General features: G+C 30.9%; 2 protein-coding genes across 3 annotated transcripts in view; one reads left to right on the top strand and one right to left on the bottom strand.

Moving 5' to 3' along the window:
• Window positions 1-21,737, top strand: part of LOC139489275 (RUN and FYVE domain-containing protein 2-like) — an 88,716-nt gene that overhangs the window by 13,419 nt on the left and 53,560 nt on the right. The window lies entirely within an intron of this gene.
• Window positions 843-17,125, bottom strand: LOC139489243 (uncharacterized). The gene is made up of 3 exons (XM_071275479.1): window positions 15,526-17,125; window positions 3,768-3,851; window positions 843-2,437 (listed from the first exon to the last, which is right to left on the bottom strand). Exons 1-3 carry the CDS (start codon window positions 16,969-16,971, stop codon window positions 2,144-2,146), a joined length of 1,824 nt encoding a protein of 607 aa, XP_071131580.1. The 5' UTR covers window positions 16,972-17,125; the 3' UTR covers window positions 843-2,143.

The raw sequence follows: 21,737 nt of genomic DNA, 5'->3' as shown, positions 1-21,737 counted from the left end.
CAGGTTTTATGTATTTTAATTTAACTCTTATTATTTATAACAGGATAAATATATTTGTTATGTGCAAACCATGCATAGTCCTATTGCGGTCAGACAGTTTTCGTTTGACCTCAATCTCATTTCATGGATTAGTGAACAAGGTTAACTCTTTGTGGTCAAGTACATCTATGATACTGTAAGCAATAGATCTACTATATTTGTTGTATGGAATAATTATTAGGTGCACATGTCCTACTGGCAACTGCAGGTGTCATCTGACCTTGACCTAATTTTAATGGTTCAATTGTTAATAGTTTAGTTTTTGTGTTTTGGTCTGTTTTTCTTATACTGTATACAATAGGTCAACAATATTTGGTGAATGAAAATATTTTACGAGGTAGTCATATCATTTCGGCATGTATTATTTGACCATGACCTCATATTAACAGTTCATTGCTCAATGTTGAGTACCTTGGTCTCATTTTAACGGTTCATTGATCAATGTTAAGTTTTCATTGTTAAGTTTGCTTCTAAGATGTGCAATAGGTCAACTAAATTTAAAGCATATTTGTATATGGAATGATTGTAAGGTGAACATGTATTTCCAGTTTGGTTTATCTGACCTTGACCTCATTTTCTTGGATTCATGATAATGAATTTGAAAGTTGTACTGTAAAGAAGAAGACACATTTCAGCATATACATTCTTGTTAAAGGTTTCAAGAATTTTTCTAATTATAAACTTTCAGGAACAAGCTTATTTCTCTTATGTAATATATAATCTCGTCCATAATATGATGTAATCTTAACATTAACTTCCTTTTAAAATCTTCTCTTGTAAGTGAAAAACGATAAACACACCCAAAATTATAATATCATTTATTAAAATATATGAATACTTGCACAATGTGCTTAGTATTAAAACACAAAAGTTCATGCATTAGACTACTGGATTTTCCGTCAGTTTTCTTTCATTTTCATTTAGAAATGTTCCCTGTCGACTACATAGATGTCATGAAGATTATAGTGAGCCACTTATTCCTCTGAGATAGTTATCCTGAACTACCAAATTCATCATGTTCATTCCAAAATCAGTTGAAAAAAACAAAACTAAAGGAAGATCCAGTAGCCAAACGCATGATGGATCAATAAGGCCATTCAAAATAAATATTTTTGGATTTTAACTTTCATTTGATGATAATTGTTGGTGGAGTTTTGTAAACATTTCATTGATTGTTTTGAAAAGAAATAGAGGTTATTGTAATTTTTTTTTGAAACACATATGAATTGCATTAGATAAAACATATATACTAGTAGCCGAAATAAAATAAAAAAACTATTTCACTTTATAAAGATGCTCTGTGCACAAATTAAAAAAAGTTCATGATATTCAAAGTTGAAAAAAAATTGCTTTACAAATATTATTTTCTGTTGTAACATTTTGAGTGCTAGAAAAGAAACAAGATTTTTTTTGGAATAGCCTATAATTGACCGATGATATCATATACTGGATGGAACAGAAATAAGAGCACTGGTAGAGGTTATAAATAGAGAATTTACTTGTGTCATGTTTCCACCTTGTCAGATTTTTTCGTAAGGAAAACAGACTACAAACAATTTTGCACTAAAATTAAAGCTTTCTGTGCGAGGTTTATAATTCGTTGAAATGTAATTTTTCAAGTCATGTGTTCACTCTAAGCACACACAGCATTATTCTTTGGCATCATTTGTTTTCTTATCATGCAATATGTAGATTCACAATAAACCCAATGGTAATTTTACTTTTCAATAGCAACACAACAGTTGGTTTTAGTTGAACAGTCACTGATCACCTTTCCGGAACAACTGAGTTCAGTTCAGAGCTTTAAAGATCTTTAAATATGCAGCCAAAACTGGCAATAGTTTTCTGAATATGTTATTTTGTAGATTATAAGTATTGTTGCAGTGTTTATCTTATCTTTGTTTGTTTTTTGGGTTTTTTTTTCGATTTTGCTATGGTTGTGTTGTTTCTTTTTCATCTTTTGGATTTTTGAATACCCCTTATGTCTTTAACAATGAAAAATATGCAGGGTATTTTCTTATTTTAGATGATAAGATTAAAATTCTCTATTTAAAACCTAAAATTATTGAAAATTGCAAAAATAATCTGTTGTAAGTGTTATTATTCACTCTTTGTCATGACCTCTTGATAAAAGTTCTTCTGTATTTGAGTTTTTGCCCGATTCATAACTAACTATGTCTGTTGATGAAACTTCTAGCTGATCACTAAAACATTTGTCATCACTAGACAAAATGTTTAAGTTGACCTCCTGCAATAAGGTGGCTATACTTGTTGATAAATCAGCATCGGTAAAGCCTAAATTTGTAAACAGCCACTTTTCGCCGTTTTGTAATTCAATGTTGTCTTGACTTCTGATTGGTAGTTGCTCTGATTGCTGCTTTTCACTAATTTCATCAGTCTGAAAATAGATTATAAATTGAAAAAAGATAATAATGTCGAATTTGTGGTCAATAGATTGGTATGATTTCCCTTAAAATGGCCCTTATTGTCAACAAAGAAAAAATATAATTATGAATAAGGCACCAACCATTTGATTTTCTGGATTTTTTTTCTGGACAAACTTTTTTTTTCGCCTTCAGGGAAAGACAATCTATTTTTTTGGCGACAAGTCGAAAACAATTTTTTTCTTTCAATTTTAGCATTACATATAGTGGCAGCTGAGGGTGAAACAAACAATTTTTTTTTCTCAGGGTCAAAAACAAATTATTTTTTTCTCCAAAAACTGGAAACAAACTTTTTTTCCAAAAAAATCCATAGCCCCCCACCCCCCCCCCCCCCCCCCCCCCCCTAGAAAATCAAATGGTTGCTGTCTAATCATGAAAATTTTGAATTTTTGAAGATGTAATTTTTTGTCCCTTTCTATTCTCTTGAATATTGGGAATTTGTTGTCTGTTTTTTTATTTTTGTTGAATTCCACAATGACGACACTTATTTACATGTACTAATTAGGAACAGTAGATGAGTTTTCGATTTCCTTTTTAGTGAATGAACTTTCCCTGTTGACCTTTGGTCTTTTTTGGAAAAAACATGTCAAACTACAATGTGAGTAAAGATTTGTTTTGTGATTGCAATTTTTCCTAGAAAATTCACTAATGGAAGATAGTTTATAAAGTAGAAAGATCCAGCTGTAAAATATAGTAAACTGGACCCCTGTTGTGTTCACTAATCGCTACACTGACAACAGGTATGGCCTAAATCCCGTGGTCAGAATTCTGACCACGGGATTTAATAATTAGACGAGACTAGTACATCATGGGCTATGTTTAATTATGTATTATACTGATAGCAAATCAAAGAAAAATTAGCACATTTATTACCCTACTGAGTTCTAAAGGGAATAAAAGATGCCGTCTCAGTTTGTCAAGAACATGTTAACACGCTCATTGGTCATTTATCTGCGCTACTACCATGGGTTAAATTAACAGATACTTGTTTATTTTGCGGCATCGCAGTATTAACATTTGAGGTCAATTTCCTATCACTTTAATTGGCCAATTTTATTAGCGAATCGTTGAATTTGTAAGACTCATCCAATTAATGCCAATGTGACAATAGCTCCAACCCGTTCCTTCGGTGTGAAGCTTTAGATAGAACGGCGGACCAGTTTATAAAATATAGTAGGTACATTCATTTATGTTATTTGTTGATGGCAAGTGTTGAATGTATAAATTACATGATAAAAAAATCCACTAATGGTTTTGAGAGCTTTGTTTACATATTCATGGTACCTTTGTGTTATAATTTTGGTCAGTCGATAAAGTTGGTATTTTTATTCCAAACAGTAGCTCTTCGTCTTGTGAATGCTTTCTTTTCTGTAAAAGATAAAGTTTAAATTTTGTTATTATATATAGTATTCATGACTTGGAAACAGATCCATACATTTATTTTATTATTATTTTTTATCATCTCATCTTGTCATGTCTGTTTATGCTTATATGTTAAGGGTATGTTATAACTTTAGATGAACTTCTTTGTGCCATTGTATCTATATGGTGTTTGAGAAATAAAGAATCTTGATATATTTATAGGAAATAGAAGAACTTATTGATATTTTAATTTATAATTACAAGTGTTCAGTTGATTGCATATCTATAATCATGTAGGCAAATAATATTGCAAAGTACTAAAAGTAAATTGAGAAATTTTTGCAATGTTTTTATTCATTGCATAAATTGGCACACTTGAGATAGGTGTTGCTCCCATATTTCTTGAAATCACAATAACTAATGTTGCATTTGCGTCCAGTAATTTAACAATTGCATTTTTACAGATGTTCTGTATTCTATTTTTAAAATACTATTGTTTCATAATTAGGCAATATAGGAAACGTGTACTGACATAAGTAGTCTCTAAACACATTAGCTCCAAATGGAGCTTTCGTTAAAAGTTAAAATTATTTGGAATTTGAAATGTAAATGTAATTATAATCTAAAATTGCTTAAGTCTGTTTTTCATTTTGTTTTCACGTTTGAAATTGTTTTTCAATTTTTCACAACTTCTATAGCTCATTATAACATTGTATAAGGTATAAATTGGTTTTACTCATTGTTGAAAGCTGTACAAAACCTCTTGTTCAGATCTTTCTCTTTTGGTCTGTTGATAGTTGTCTCAATGGAAATCCTAACAATTTTCCTTATTCTTATTGTATGTTTCATATCCATGGCCATGTCTGTTAAGGTCTATACTTACTTTTCCCCTTGTCTGCTTTGAATTTAGAGATGTAATATCATTTTCTATAGAAATCAGACTGGCTCATCTTTGCTGCTTCCAAAGTTTTCACTTAGATGTTGTCTGGATTCTTGTGTTTGACCGTTTTTAGATTGTTCTTTTGTTAAAATTGCCTGATTTTTACAATGTTCAAAATCACTGTATTTTGAGCAGCTTGGAAACACACTGTGATTATTAAGTGTTTCCAGATTATGTTCATTGGTTGCAGAACTTGTTGATGAACTGCTGCCGATTGTTTGTGGACTAGATTTTTGTGTTTGGGAGGAAATGTTGTAAAATACATGTGACTTTGACTCCTCCAGATCATTTGCTTTGAAGCCAATTTTGTAAGATGTCTCTGTAATTTGTATTTGAATAGCCTGTCTATTGTCTGAAATTATTGCAGAATTCTTCAAGATTTCATCACTTTGACTATCAAGAGTTTGTGTTGTCCACCATTGGTTTAAAATGCTGTGTATATTCAGTGTAAATAGTCCATGTTCATGCATAGTCATCAGTGCATTGTCAATGATTGATATATTATTCTGAATATTATAAATTGTACACAATGTTTCTTTATGCTTTTTTGCTTCCCTAGAATCATTTGAATTTACAACTTTTTGAAAAGTTGCAACTAGAGACTGAAATTTCTGAGGAATTATGGCTTTTGGATTTTGAATCAGAGTCATAACAAGCTCCTTATCTGAGCCAGTCTGTTTACATTTTCCTCTGTTGTGTGGACTATAAAACGGAACTGCTGAAGGCCAGTTTTCAGGAGGAGACTTCCAAATACCATCACATTTTGCTTCTGGATCTTTTCCTTTAATAATTTTACACAGAATGGTGGCAAGATTGCGTGTAATTTCAGTAATGACTTCAGATTGCCCTTTGCACCGAATCTTGATAAAGTCTGTTTCTATTTTATCCATAGTGAGACTAACATTAATATTTTTCAAAGCTGCTTTTATTTCTCCAAAATCTTTACAAAACAGCATGTTTTGAATGGCTAATTGGATCTTCTCTTTGTTCCTTCGAAATATATACAACTTGTAAAGCAGTTCACGTCTTTTTTCTTGGCATGCATCTACCTCTTTCTGGTATAGGTAGTTGATTTGTATATTTTTGTGCTTGCAGCAATCAAGCAAACTTTTCAAGAGGTCTTCATTTGATATAGACTTTCCTTGTCCATCTTGTGATTTGTTTTTTGGGTCATAAAATGGTTTATTTAGTGGCCAGTGCTCAGGTTTATCTTTCCACATCCTTTTGGGTTTTGAATGTGTTTCCCGTCCAGTATAATGGAGTAAAATATTAGACATAATATTGTGCATCCACGAAATGTCACAATACAATACTTTGGTCAGATTAAGGTGTGCCATCATAAGTGTTTTTTTAAAATGAGGATTATATATTTTTTTAAAGTAGATTGATAAACAGAAAGATATCATATTTACCAAAATGCGAATTATTATTGATTGCTTGCTTGATTGATTAATCGATTGATTAATTGAATAATTTGCTTGCTTGATTGATTAATCGATTGACTAATTGAATAATTTGCTTGTTTGATTGATTAATCAATTGATTAATTGAATAATTTGCTTGCTTGATTGATTAATTGAATAATTTGCTTGATTGATTGATTAATCGATTGACTAATTAAATAGTTTGCTTGCTTGATTAATCGATTGATTAATTGAATAATTTGCTTGCTTGATTGATTAATCGATTAATTGAATAATTTGCTTGCTTGATTGATTAATCTATTGATTAATTGAATAGTTTGCTTGCTTGATTGGTTAATGGATTGATTAATTGAATAATTTGCTTACTTAATTCTAGTTATATCTCTATTTCCAGCATATATACAGGTTGAGAACATGTATATTTACAATTTATCTGATAGTTTAGGTTCAACTTAGGTTGGTTAACTTGGTTTGAGGGCAGGAAAATTGAATTTCACTGTAAAATTAAAGTTTTTTTGGTAAGATCAGAAATTTTGAATTGCATCAGGCCACCTATAGACCCCTCAGAGAGGCTTTTTACTGTACAGAGAATGTGGCACTCACCCTACACAGGGCATCAACTTTAATATCTCTATTTCCAACTGACACTTAGTTATGATTGATTTGGTAGACTTAGCTGCTGTGATTGCTTAATTTGAATGCTAATACATATTCTTTATTTACTTCAAAGCTTCTCATGTCTTTAAACCATTGGCTTCTACTTTAAAATGGAGTTCTCAAAATTAAAGCTCCTTTGGAATTCATACATTTCATTGATTCAAAGCTCAAAAGTGAATATGACAGTTACCTATTTAAGTCTCTTGATTACAGTGGCGGATCCTGAAATTATCATAAGGTGTTTGGGGTTCCACTGACTTCTCTAAGAAGGGGCCCGTTCAAGTCATGCTTCAGTGATTTCCTATTAAATTAACCAAATTTCCAAAAATGGGGCTGCCCGAAGGCATATTATTAATATATTTAGACATAATCAGCAGACAACAGTATTTTAGCCATTTAATTCCAGAACAAGTGCAAAGGTTTACAATGTTTGAGACTTGTTTATTTTTTTAAACCATAATAACTTTTTATTTATCAAGATGTAGTGTCTAAAAGATTTTTCAAATAATCAGTATTCCGTGACAATTCAGTAGTTGTATTGTCAGAAAAGAATAAGAACAATACAACTTATGACAAGGGGAAAAGAAAATGAAAATTTTTATTTGGTTTTGAACCTAAATGTCTTGAAAATTTTTGAGTTGAAAATATTATTTTGGGACACAAATTTACATTTATTGAATATGTTGCAAAAAAAAGAAATTCAGTGAAAAATTGATTACGAAGTTGTAAATAAAAAAAAAATGATTACAATTTACAAAAGTTTAGTGTCAAGAACTTTAATTGGCCTACAAATCGTATTTAAGCAATCAAGCAAGGAAATTTCATTTTACAAGATAAGATCACATCTTATTCCTAACCCTCCTCCTTTTTCAGCCGGGCTTGGGACCGGCCTTGGCGGAGTTGAACTAAGTTTAGATGCAAGCTATATGGTAATAAGAGTGGTGACATAGCAAATGAAAAATTAACCATGATTGCTGATGAAAAGATCAAATAATTTCTCCCTTGTCACTTTAAAAAAAAAAAAATATTCTCACTTTAAGTTTAGTATAAAAACTAAATGCCCCTTCTGCAAAACAACAGATGTGTTTAGAAATAAAATACTTAGATTAAAGGCTTATATCTATAAAAATGATAAAAATGATAATTGTTTTGATTTGAAAAAAATTCTGAAACACAATGTGATCTAAAGACCAAAAGCAAGTTTCTTTTTAGAAATAAACACCTCTTGACAATTAGATTTAAGAATTACTTACCTTTACCTGTATTTCAATTCAGTGTGCCTTGAAGGACAGCCAATTCAACAAATGAAAAATATTGTAAATTGTAGCTATAAATATGCATTCTTCTGGTGGTTTGCCAGTAATGTAAGATGAAATTCAGGTCTGAAGGGGTATATAAATGTTATTGGTGCAACATTAAACTTCTTTGGTAACTTTTGTCTAAAAACTTGGTGTGAGAATTTAGTTTCAATATAAACATTATTAACATTTACCACTTATCTTAATTGGATACATTATCTTTGTTTTTATTTCATGAGATACCTGTGCTGTACCTTTACCTTGATTAAAATAGTTTAAAAATAGATTTGGAAATCCAGTTAAAAACTATAATTTTAGCTTCCTTGTTGAGTTAACCATATTAAGGCCAAAGCAATTAAATTATTTGTAGATTCACTGATATCAATATGAATATATATACTTTAATGGCAATTTATGAACTGCATGGTGAATACTCCAGAGTAGTAAGGGACATAATGATATGTTAATACAATGGGACCTGACTGACCTTTTAAAGTATTGGTATAAAGATTTACATTTGAGATGCAGAAAAACTGCATACAAAATGTATGAATACCAGGGGAGGATTTAGGCGGGGGCGTGGCGGGCATGCCCCCCCTAAAATTTTCAAAGCATGGGTTATCTTTAACTTATTTGAGTATCAGAAGAGACCATTCCATCTTTTCTAACATTCAAAGTATATAAAACAGTCAGTTTAACAGAATCAACGTGATTACTAATCAACTGACGTACGATTTATCAAAGTTCTATAAATATTATATACTTCAAAGGAAGGTGTCAAACGCAAGAGATGCATTTAAAGGGGCACTAGCTACGATATATATAAAAAAATAAAGTATGATTTTTTTTAGATCAATCATTAATTAAATTGGAATAATGAAATAATAATTTGCTTTTAGCAATCAATTTCCTTTAATTTTGTTGAAATAAGCGATTAAACATAATTTTTGACTGATTCACTTGCAAGTGAAAACGTCATCATCATTCTAACCGGTATTCATGTGAACTTCAAGTTAACCCCTAGCTAGAGATTGACAACGCATGCATTGTACGTGTACTGGTTATTTAAAGAAAAAGAATGTCAACAATGAAAGTGAAACTACGGTAAATCATTTGATTACTAATTCGATGCACATAAAATCATTCTTTTATGGTTAAAAACAATGAAAAGCATCTATTTTTAATCTATAAAATAAAATCAAACAGACCTATACAAATGCAATTGCACGTGTTGGTTTAATCTATTCGTATCTTTATTTTTGTTTACATCGCTTATATGGTCATCTGAGGTCAAATCGATAGTTAATTAGATGGCGTCTGGACAAAATACACACGAAACGAACCTATATATATTATCTACCCCATGCTCTGTAAACTGTTTATTTTAGACTTTTGATAGTTTGGATAAATGTTTTACATTGTTATAAACCAAATATGAGAACTTGAGTCAAATCGGTTACAATGAATTTGACAGCTAGTGCCCCTTTAAGGACGGAAAAATCAAATATGTTTTTAGCAGTTAAATTCATATAAAACAAGTGACTGGTGAAAAATAATGTTTATCCAATTCTTGAACCATTGCATGTATATATCACAAACTTAGTATTTTGTGCACAATTTCATCATTTTTTTCACAAATATATTGTATACCGGTAATCATCATTTTTTTTTCTCTTTGTCTGTAAAAAATGGCAGCAGCTTAATTGTTGTGTTTTGAAGCAGTAGTTTACCGATTGCCTCCTTATTGTAAACAGTCAACAAAGAAGCATGGATATTGAGCACATGTTTAACATGTACAATCAGATAATTGTTTATTTTAATGACAGATCCATGCTAATTGCGATCACCAGATTTTTACGAGAAGGGTCACGCTTAGGTCACTTTGCATACAGAATATATGTTGACGAATTGCTTCCTGGAAGCAAGCAATTAAAAAAAAGTAAACTTCTTCTAAATGTGGACAAGTTAAAGAATTTTCTTCAGAAAAATGTATATGTACAAAAGTTTCATAATGCAAACTATCCATTTGGTTATAAAAAAAAAACATATGCAACATTTTTGTCGAGCCTGCGACTTTTGTCACAGAAAGCTTATCATAGGGATAGTGATCCAGCGGCGGCTACGGCGGTGGCGTTAGCTAACTTCATAAAAGCTTTATAGTTTAGAAGGTGAAAGACCTGGATGCTTCATACTTTGTATATCGATGCCTCATGTTACGAAGTTTCTGTCAGTCACATGTCCAATGACCTTGACCTCATTTTCATGGTTCAGTGACTACTTGAAAAAAAGTTAAAGATTTTTTGTAATGTTAAATTCTCTTTTAATATTATTAATAGGATAACTATATGTGCGTACCTTGCAAGATCCTCATAAAATTGAGAATGGAAATGGGGAATGTGCCAAAGAGACAACAACCCGACCATAGAAAAAAACAACATCAGAAGGTCACCAACAGGTCTTCAATGTAGCGAGAAATTCCCGCAACCGGAGGCGTCCTTCAGCTGGCCCCTAAACAAATATATACTAGTTCAGTGATAATGAACGCCATACTAATTTCCAAATTGTACACAAGAAACTAAAATTAGAATAATACAAGACTAACAAAGGCCAGAGGCTCCTGAGATCTCAACCCTCCCCCTATACCTCTAGCCAATGTAGAAAAGTAAACGCATAACAATACGCACATTTAAATTCAGTTCAAGAGAAGTCCGAGTCTGATGTCAGAAGATGTCACAAAAGAAAATAAACAAAATGACAATAATACATAAATAACAACAGACTACTAGCAGTTAACTGACATGCCAGCTCCAGACTTCAATTAAACTGACTGAAAGATTATGATTTCATCATATGAACATCAGGCACAATCCTTCCCGTTAGGGGTTTAGTATCATACCATCATAACATATATGAGAAGAACATAACCCGTGTCATGCCAACAACTGGTTTTTGATGTAAAGACCCTATAAGTGAATCAATATTAACGCCAAAACATGCAATCTTTAATGACCTGACAACAGTATCGTAACTATATCCCTTCTTAATAAGTCTATTCAAAGGTTTTGTTAGTTTTTGAGGTGAATACTGACACCTTTGTGCTTTATAAAGAATATTTCCATAAAAAATTGGATGTGAAATACCTGAAGGTATAAGAAGTCTGCATGTTGAGCTATATTTACGAATGATGTCCTTATACCGATGATAAAATTTAGTAAATGTTTTGACTAGTTTGTGATATCGAAAACCCTGGTGTAATAATTTTTCAGTAATACATAAATTTCTCTCGTTAAAATCTAAAACATTGTTACATACACAATGCCCGTCAGACAGCTTTCACTTTACCTCAACCTCATTTCATGGATCAGTGAACAAGGTTAAGTTTTGGTGGTCAAGTCCATATCTCAGATACTATAAGCAATAAGTCTAGTATATTCAGTGTTGAAGGACTGTGAGGTGTACATGTTCAACTGGCAGGTGTCATCTGACCTTGAAAGTTAAGTTTTGGTCTGTTTTTCTATACTGTATGCAAAGGTCTACTATATTTCGTGTATGGAATGATTGTAAGGTGTATATGTCTAGCTGGCATATATATATATATGGCATTTTATATGACCTTGACCTTATTTTCATGGTTCGTTGCTCAGTGTTAAGTTTTTGTGTTTTGGTTTGTTTTTCTTAAACTATAGGCAATAGATCAACCATATTTGTTGTATAGAAGAATTGTTTGCTGTACATGCCTGCCTGGCATGGTTCATCTTGTCAACGTATATTTGTTACACCTAACAGAAGTTCCAATGGAAACTTTGTTATAAACAATGTCATAATATCTGTTCCTGATGGAACAAATATTCTATACCATTTATTCCGTTTGGAACATCTACTGTAATATTTATTCCAGTGGAAATAATATTCCAGAATATTGTTTCCATTTGGAACTTATATTATGAAGGAACTTTTATTCTGTGACAATCTGACCTTGACTTCATTTTCATGGTTCATTGGTCAATGTTTAGTTTTCTTGGTTAATGTAAAGTTTATGTGACAGTGGTAATAAAGCTTTATATTCAGGACTATCAACATAATATCAATGATTAGTAAAGAAGGCGAGACATTTCAGTGTGTGCACTCTTTAAGAAATTAACTATTTTCATAATTACAAGTACAAGATAATGCCTCTTGTCAGACTTCTTCCATCCTGTGATGTAATCTTTATATCAACTTCCTTTCGACAAATATTTTGGGGTATTAGTGGAAAACAGTAAATACACTCAACATTTAGATATCATTTATTACAATACATAAATGCATTAATATATATATGAATACTTGCACAATGTGCAAAGTATTAAGATACATTGCATTTCACTACTGGACCATCAGTTTGTTTTCTTATATTATCAAAGCTTCATGATAAAATGTTAAACCTTTTCTGTTGACTGTGTAATTGTCTTTCTTAACAGTCTTCACGCTTAACCACAAGTCCTGCTGTATTGGCTTGTAAAATTGCTTTTGGGCTTGTTAAATTCTGCTCTACAAGCCAACAGAAAGAATCCAATTGAAATTTTCAAAACATTAAGCTTTTTGCTTGTGGACTCAAAAGTTAAGTGTGAAGGCAGTTTCTATGAAGATGTCATTTTGACATTTTGAGAATAAATCTTAAGAGTGATAAATTAGTGAATAACTTAAATCACTCTAAGATTTATTCTCAAAATGTCAAAATTAGCTTTTGATTAAAAAAGAAAATATAAAGGAAGATCCAGTAGCCAAGTGCATGTCTCATAAGGCCATTAAAAAAAAAAAAAAACGTTTCTAAGGCATTTTGAATTTGAATTTTCTTTTGAATGCTTTTGCAGTTCATTTTATGATTTTCAATTGCTCTGAAAAGAAATAGAGGACATTATAACTTTGTTTGAAACCAATATATAGTTTGCATCAGATAAAAACTTGTAGTTTAAATAAATATTATTATTTCTGTATGTATATATAAAATTGAGAATGCCCTGTATACAAATAAAGAATTATATCATATTAAAAGTTGAAGAGAAAAAGAAAATCTCTTTACTGTTTTACATTATCATTTATTTCTACTGTAAAATTTTGAGTGCTTCAAAAGAAACTAAGATTTTTTTTTTGAATGGCCAATTATACTGGATGGAACAGAAAATATAAGAGCACTGGTAGAGGTTATAAATAGAGAATTTACTTGTCTCATGTTTCCACCCTGTCTTTTTTTTGTGTGAGGAGAACAGACTGCAAATGATTATGCACAGAAAATAAAGCTATTTGTGTGAGGTGTAAATTCATTGAAATGTAAATTTCAAGTCATGTGTTCTCTAAACACAAAAAGCCTTATTCTTTGGCATGTAACATATATGTACCAGTAGCTTCACACTAAACCCAATGGGGATCTTTTTTAATGGTAATTTTACTTGTCAATGGCAACACAGTAGTTGCCAGTAGTTGAGCAGTCACTGATTACCTTTCTGGAACAACTCAGTTCACTCCAGTGTTTTTTCAGTCAATTATAAGTTTTGTGTTTACTATGTTATTTTGAAAATATCACTATTGCAATTTTTATGTTATCTTTGTTTTTGATGTTGCTATGGTTGTGTTGTTTCTTCTTCATCTTTTGTTTTTTTTAATACCCCTTTATCTTTAACAATAAAATTTGTGCAGGATAATTTTCTTAATTGAGATGATAAGATTAAATTCTCTATTTAAAACCTGAAATTACTGAAAATTGTAAAAATAATTTCTTGAATTACATAACGTGTTTAGTGTTACAATTCACTCTTTGTCCTGGCCTCTTGATAAAAGTTCTTCGGTATTCGAGTTTTTGCCTGATTCATAACCAACCATGTCTGTCAGTAATACTTCTAGCTGATCACTTAAACAATAGTCAGCACTAGACAAAGAGTTTAAGTTGACCTCTTGCGAAAAAGTTGATATACTTGTTGATAAATCAGCGTCTGTTATGCCTAAATTTGTAAACAACCACTTTCCACTGTCTTTTAATTCAATGTTGTCTTGTCTTATGGATGATTGCTCTGATTGCTGCATTTCACTAAAAAAAGTCTGAAAAAGAGTAGAACTTGAAAAACATGTGGCTACTTTTATGGGAATTAACAATTGCCTGATGTCCTTAAAATGGTCCTTATTGTCCACAAAGAAAAATTATAATTATGAAAATTGTTAATCTTTGAAGATGTTCTTTTTTTCCCTTTCTTTTCCTGAGGAATTTTTTTGTCTGCTTTTTTTTCTTTTTTTTATTTTGTGGAATTTCATAACATAATAATGACACCTTTTTACACTAAGGAACAATTGATGAGTTTTCAACTTCCCTATTTATGAAGGTACTTTCCAAGTGGACCTTGGATCCTTCATAGAAAATCATGTCAAACGACAATGTGAGTAAATATTTGTTTTGTGATTTCAATTTTTTCCTGGAAAATTCAGTAGTGGAAGATAGTTTATAAAGTAGACAAGATCCTACTGTAAAATATAGTAGGTATATTCATTTATGTTAATGGTTGATGGTCAAGTGATCTTATGTTGAATGTGTAAATTACATTTTAAGAAATTCCACAAATTGTACCTGTGTGTTGCAATCATTGTCAGTTGATAATGTTGGTTTTTTTATTTCAGACTGTAGCTCTTCATCTTTTGGATGTTTTCTTTTCTGTAATAGAAGTTTATTTTTTATTAAACTATTCATGGCTGGGAAACCAATCCATATACCTTATAGCGGGTGATTTCCAGCGTTGTATAAATATTCGCTTATTTTTGCAGATAGATTAAAATCACCAAATTAAATTCCGCCATTTTAAAGTGCACATGCAAAGGTATTGCTACAAGTTTTGAATCCACCTAAATATTTTATATACCTTATTCCAATGAAAATCATGAAATTTTACAACTGCAAAAATAACTGCTATACATGCAGTATATAGGAAATCAGTGGCGGATCCAGAACTTTTCCCAAGGGGGGGCCCGCTCCAGTCATGCTTCAATGATTCCCTATATAATCAACCAAATTTTTCCCATGAAAGGGGGGCCCAGGCCCCTCAGGGCCCCCCCTGGATCCGCCTATGGAAATTCAAAGACCTTATTAATTCCGGTAGATCAATTTATATTTACAAGTGTTCAGTTGATTGCATATTTCTTCATCTTGTTCATGTAGGCAAATAATCTTGCAAAGTGCTAATCAAGCTAACATGGCTTATGTAAATTCAGAAATTTTTGCAATGTTTTTGCCCCATAATTATAGAACAAGAGATATGTGTTTCTCCCATATTTCAATGGGAATCCTATTAATTTTATTATTTTTATTTTATGTTTCATGTGTTTAGATCCATACTTACTTTTCCCCTTGTCTGCTTTGAATTTAGAGATATATCATCATTTTCTATAGTTATGACTGGCTCTTGTTTGCTGCTTTCAAAGTTTTCACTTAGATGTTGTCTGGATTCTTGTGTTTGACTGTGTTTAGATCGTCCTTTTATTAAAATTGCCTGATCTTTACAATGTTCAAAATTACTGTGTTTTGAGCAGCTTGGAAATTCACTGTCATTATTAAGTGTTTCCAGATTATGTTCATTGGTTGCTGAACTTGTAGATGAACTGCTGCAGATTGTTTGTGGACAAGATTTTTGTGTTGGGGAGGTAATGTTGTAAAATATATGTGACTTTGTATTCTCCTCCAGATCATTTGCTTTGAAGCCAATTTTGTAAGATGTCTCTGTAATTTGTATTTGAATAGCCTGTCTATTGTCTGAAATTATTGCAGAATTCTTCAAGATATCATCACTTTGACTATCAAGATTTTGTGTTGTCCACCATTGGTTTAAAATGTTGTGTATATTCAGTGTAAATAGTTCATGTTCATGCATAGTCTTCAGTGCATTGTCAATGATTGAAATATTATTCTGTATGGTATAAATTCTACACAATATTTCTTTGTGCTTTTTCACTTCCTTTGAATTATTTGCATTTACAACCTGTTGAAAAGTTGCAACTAGAGACTGATATTTTTGAGGAATAATGGCTTTTGGATTTTGAATCAGAGTCAAAACAAGTTCCTTATCGGAGCCAGTCTGTTTGCATTTTCCTCTGTTGTGTGGACTATAAAATGGAACTGCTGAAGGCCAGTTTTCAGGAGGAGATGTCCAAATACCATCACATTTTGCTTCCGGATCTTTTCCTTTGATAATTTTACATAGTATTGTGGCAAGATTGCGAGTAATTTCAGTTATTATTTCAGACTGGCCTTTACAGCGGCTTCTAGTTATGTCTGTTTCTGTAGTAAGACTGACATTGATATTTTGCAGACCTGTTTTCATTTCCTCAGAATCCATATAGGAAATCATGTTATTAACAGACATCTTAATTTTTTCCATATTCATGCGAAATAAATATAATTTATAAAGTAGTTCACGTCTGTTTTCTTGCCAAGCAGCTACTTCTTTGTGGTATAGGAAGTTGATTTGTACATTTTTGTGCTTGCAGCAATCAAGCAAACATTTCAAGAGGTCTTCATTTGATATGGACTTGCCATGTTCATCTTGTGATTTGTTTTTTGTGTCATAAAATGGTTTATTTATGGGCCAGTGCTCAGGTTTTTCTTTCCACATTGTTTTTGATTTCGAATGTGTTTCCTCTCCAGTATATTGTTTGAGAATGCTAGATGCTATATTTTGCATCCAGGTTCTCAAATTTAGTTGACAAGAGTTACTTGTCATGTGTTCCAGATTTTGTATTTTTTTCATTTGTATGCATAAAAAGGTGTATCTATGACCATAGATAAACATATCAACTCTATCTCCCCTTAAGTAAGGTTCGAATAGGAAACTCAGTTGCTGGAATTGCTTAATTTGATGCTTAGATATTAACAATTATGACAGTCTTTGCTCAAAGCTGTTTAAAAAATGAGCTGCCATTTTCAAATTTAGAACCTCCGTTTTGATATAGGGCCTAGATTTTTCATCATTGTAGAATATAATGATAAAACCAAAATTTACTTGGCTTTAATATTAGTAAAAACAGATCGCCAAAAATGATACTAAGAAATTTTATTAAAAATTTATCCAGTTCCGTATACTTGAAATATCAATTGTTGTTAAAACATTTCAAAGAAAAAGGTCTGGTTGAAAAATAGAAAAAGAAGCAAAAAAATTATTGACAATATAATTTTTAGAAAGGTTATTGTTTGTTTGAAAACTTTAATATGCATCCATTTTATTGAAGCAACCCAGCAAACAGACTAGTATCTAGACAAAGGCTTATACTTGTGGTATACCAATGTCTTGTAACAGGCTAATTATAAGTATACAGTAAGGTGTTGCTAATGTGCTATATTTGACATGGAAAATATATAACATTTTGCTTTATTCAGGGATTTTTAGAAAAGAAATATATATTATTTGAACAGTATTTTCTGTGTTTGACAGTAGAAATGCATAAATTCTTTATCTAAAAACATGTTACAAACATTTAAGGCAACCAAAAAGAAGTTACTTTTTTGAAAATGTTTGGTTCTGTTTTTTTAATTTTTAAATGATGTAATTTTAAGTAAAAATGTAAAGAAAATGTAAATGGTGGTACACATTAGGGAATACTTTAAAGCCATCCCTCCTCCTTTCTCAGCCGGGCTTGGGACCGGCCATGGCGGAGTTAAGAAATTAGAGACACAATATTGCAAAGATAGTTACATTGGTGTGTCTGCCCTACAACAGTTTTTGTGACCATAAGCTAAGAAATTGGTAGGATACAAATGAAATTGTGTATAGTTATTATGCATTGAATATAGATTTGCATATTTATTTTTCTGTGAAAATTTGAAAAAAAATAGATTTTTTTTAGAAAAATTTGATTTTAGTGCAAAATCTACAAAAGTGTGTTGATGTGCTGTATGATTTTAGTTTATTTTAGATAATAATAAAAATGAGATTGATTGATTGATTGTTGGTTGCTTAACGTCCAGTGGCAAATATTTCATGCATATTCAGGACGAGAAATATGATATTTAAATTTGCATAACAATTTATGTAGGGATGGGCAAGAACACATTTTCCCAATTCCTCCTAACCCTCTCATCAGAATTTCAAAAAGAATATTCTCAGAATCTTCACTATAAATAAAACCAAAGAAACCTTCTACTTTTTATCTAGATCTAAATTATTTTTGGTGTTTCCCTTAACAAATCATCAACTTTATAAAAAAAAAAGAAAAAAAAAAGGAAAGGTATCATTGTATGAGCTAATGTCGCAGTATCTTTAGGGATACTATTTCCAGCCTACCAGTGAAAATATATGTTGTAAAATTTAATATGTGAGAGGTATTCCAGGACAAAAGAGTGAAATAACATTTTTAGCTACTGCTGTTGTGAAACTGTTTGGCTGTAGAGTCATGACAGATATTGCCATGGTTGTTCCCCATCAGATCAGCTTCTAATGTTGTCTGTTGTTTCCCATTCCTCATCTTTCTGTAAAATTTATAAAATTTTCTAACTCGAGATAAAAAATGATGTTAAAGTAACCCAGCTGGCATTGTATCATCTGTTGGACAACAAATATACAATGTATAGCTACATTATTGTTATTACTTTGTGTACTCCAAATAGAAGCATCAGTTGATTCATTATTAATCCAGTGATACCCATTTTCCTAGTTCATGTGGATTTTGTTGAACCATATATGACTTTCTTAAAATGATCATCAAAAAACGTCTCCAAAGGATTTGTCCAAAAAATTAAAATAATTATTCACAAAAAATCTTTTTTCCTCAGCGAGTGAAAAGGGGTACCAATGACAATATTGACAATCCACAGTTAGCACTTTGAAAAACATGATAGAATAAACCACAAGCAAATTTTAATAAATGTTAATAATGTAAGCAGAGTTTGTAAAGCAAAAAAAAATTATCTTAAAAAAATCATTTTTCCTTTATCTGTGAAAATTCATGCACCCATTGAAATAAATGAATGTACAAGTCTAGAATTGATATATTTACTTGTCCATGTCCATCTCTGCCGATGAAGATTATTATTTTTCAGTTAAAGCGGATATATCTAACATTTAGAAGCTGTAACCATTTTCATTTGTGTTTGAACCTATCTGATTTTAATATTTTTAAAAATCACTTACCGTTACTTGTACCAGAATTTAGTGAGCCTAATTTAAGAGTGTCTTCCAAATGACTGGAAAATAATTGATATTGCTGCTTTATATATATGTTTTCTTGGTGAGTTGCCAGGACAATGAATGAAAATTATGTCTTAAGGGGTATGCAATTTGTTAGTATATAACTTTTATGTAGATTTTTTTTTTAAATCCATTGTCGTTTCTGAAAGTTATTTTCATAAGAGAAATTCTTTCAAATAGAAACATATGCACATGCAAATTTTAACTTGTATGAGAGGAATTATTTGGATTGTTTACCTCTTGTGCACCTAATGTGTTAACCAATAATTGTAAAAATAGATTTAGATATCTAGTAAAAGTATAGATATCAAATAACCTTGCTGAGTTAACCATATAAAGGCCAAAGCATTTAAATAATTCAATTTTTAAAATCGCACAAATATGAAATGCTAAAATTTGGGTAAAATGCGAGCATACTTTTGTTGTGATTTTTGTCTTGCCTGTGACAAAAGTCACTGAAAGCGAGACATAAGTGTTGCTTTTTCGCTGCAGAGGTGTCAACAATTGTTAAGTTTTATGTTTATATAAAAAAGAATATGTGGTATGATTGCCAATGAGACAACTGTTCACAAGAGACCAAAATGACATAGAAATTAACAGCTACAGGTTACAGTACGGCCTTCAACAATGAGCAAAGCCCATCCGCAGAGTCAGCTATAAAAGGCCCCGAAATGACATTATGTAAAACCATTCAATTGAGATAAATTGTCAGTTTGATAGGAGCTACTATAGTATTTTATTCCACCATGTCCAAGGTTAAAACTATATGATTTTAATATACATACTGTCATGAAAATGGCTCAAAGTATATTACAATTTCATTAAGAGTTATAAAAAATTAAGTAAAATACATGCATTTATTGAACTCCATTAGGGTACCCAATTTATAGTTCAAGGTCACATTAATTGAAAAAATTGCCTTAGATAAATAGATTACTGTTAAGGAAACTATACAATTTTAACTTGATCTAATTCTCAGTTCTTAACTGTTTAAAGGTCACAGGTCCTTTTAAATGAGTTGTTGGGTGGCATTAGATGGCCAGCCAAACTACTCATGGTCATAGGTTGGATTTGACCACGATGGAACCACAATGGTGGAGCCACATTTACTTTGTCTCTGATTCCAGGAAGTTTAACTTTATTTGTATAGATAATGATTATTTTCCAATTTCAGGATCACTATAGTTAAGAAAATTAACTTTGAACATCTTCCACCTTAATATAGCATATATATTACTGACCATAGTAAGGAAGCAATAAAAAATTGCAGGATTTAGGATAACCTTTCAAAGATTGAAATAAATTATCATAACAGGTTGATAGAGAAATTTTATTCCTATCCACTATGAAGAGATACATCATGTTCAATGTTAAAATGATGCAATTATTTTCTAATTTAGGTATTAAAAAAAAAGTGATAAATTGTGTCATTGTCTCAATCAAATAATTGCATTTAAAGAGTAATGTTTTAATAGAATAAATTTCATTTTTAAAATTTACATATTTCAGAAATTGATAAAAATATGAAACTAAATCTTATCTTGAACTGTCTTAATGTCCAAAAATTTTGGTTTGTTATTCAATTTTCCAAAAAGATGCTATGATCATTATGGAAAAAGACCCCAAAAGAATTAATTGGAAATATATAAATTTTTCTGAAATCTCTTTTATTGTTTTAAAGGAAATTCAATGGCATATTGAATAAAATTATATATTTCCTTTATACAGATAAGCCAAACCTTCCTTAAAACTTGAAATTTAGAATGGTTGGCTTAAGGAGTTGGAAAGTGATTCTAGCTTACAGTTTCTGAGTGAACTAGTGTAAAAAATTTGTTAAGTGTCTGGCATGTTATACAAGGCAAAGTTTTGTTTTTATATTACCTGTTTGTAAACTTATGTTATATTTGCTACTGGATGTTTAACATCAATCCTTGAAATAGGAAATTCTGAGGTAATTATAATTTTTAAAACCTAATGAAAATGTAGATAATTGATTTGCTATGGCCTCACAAGGAATTTGTGTACATTTGATTATCTTTATTATTGTCAGAGTACATATAACAATATTTGTCAGAATTTTATTTGTTATAGATAAACTGATCGTATGCAAATTCAAAATTTTATTTTCTATTTTGTTTATAAAATATATATTCTGACATTTTCTTGAACAGTAGTTTGTATGTCATTGTGCATAACTACAGGTTTTAGTTGGACTCTCATCCAGAAACAAAAATTGTGACAATGATAAGGCATGTAAATTTGCTTTCAACTAACTTAGGAATAACTGGGTACACTAATGGAAAAAATGTCTTAATTTTGAGATCCTTTCATGAATATTTATTTTTGAGCAATTATTGTCAGACAATAACAATAGT

Source organism: Mytilus edulis, chromosome 9, assembly GCF_963676685.1.
Source record: "Mytilus edulis chromosome 9, xbMytEdul2.2, whole genome shotgun sequence".
Classification (NCBI taxonomy): Eukaryota; Metazoa; Mollusca; class Bivalvia; order Mytilida; family Mytilidae; genus Mytilus; species Mytilus edulis.
This window is presented reverse-complemented; position numbering and strand designations above follow the sequence as displayed.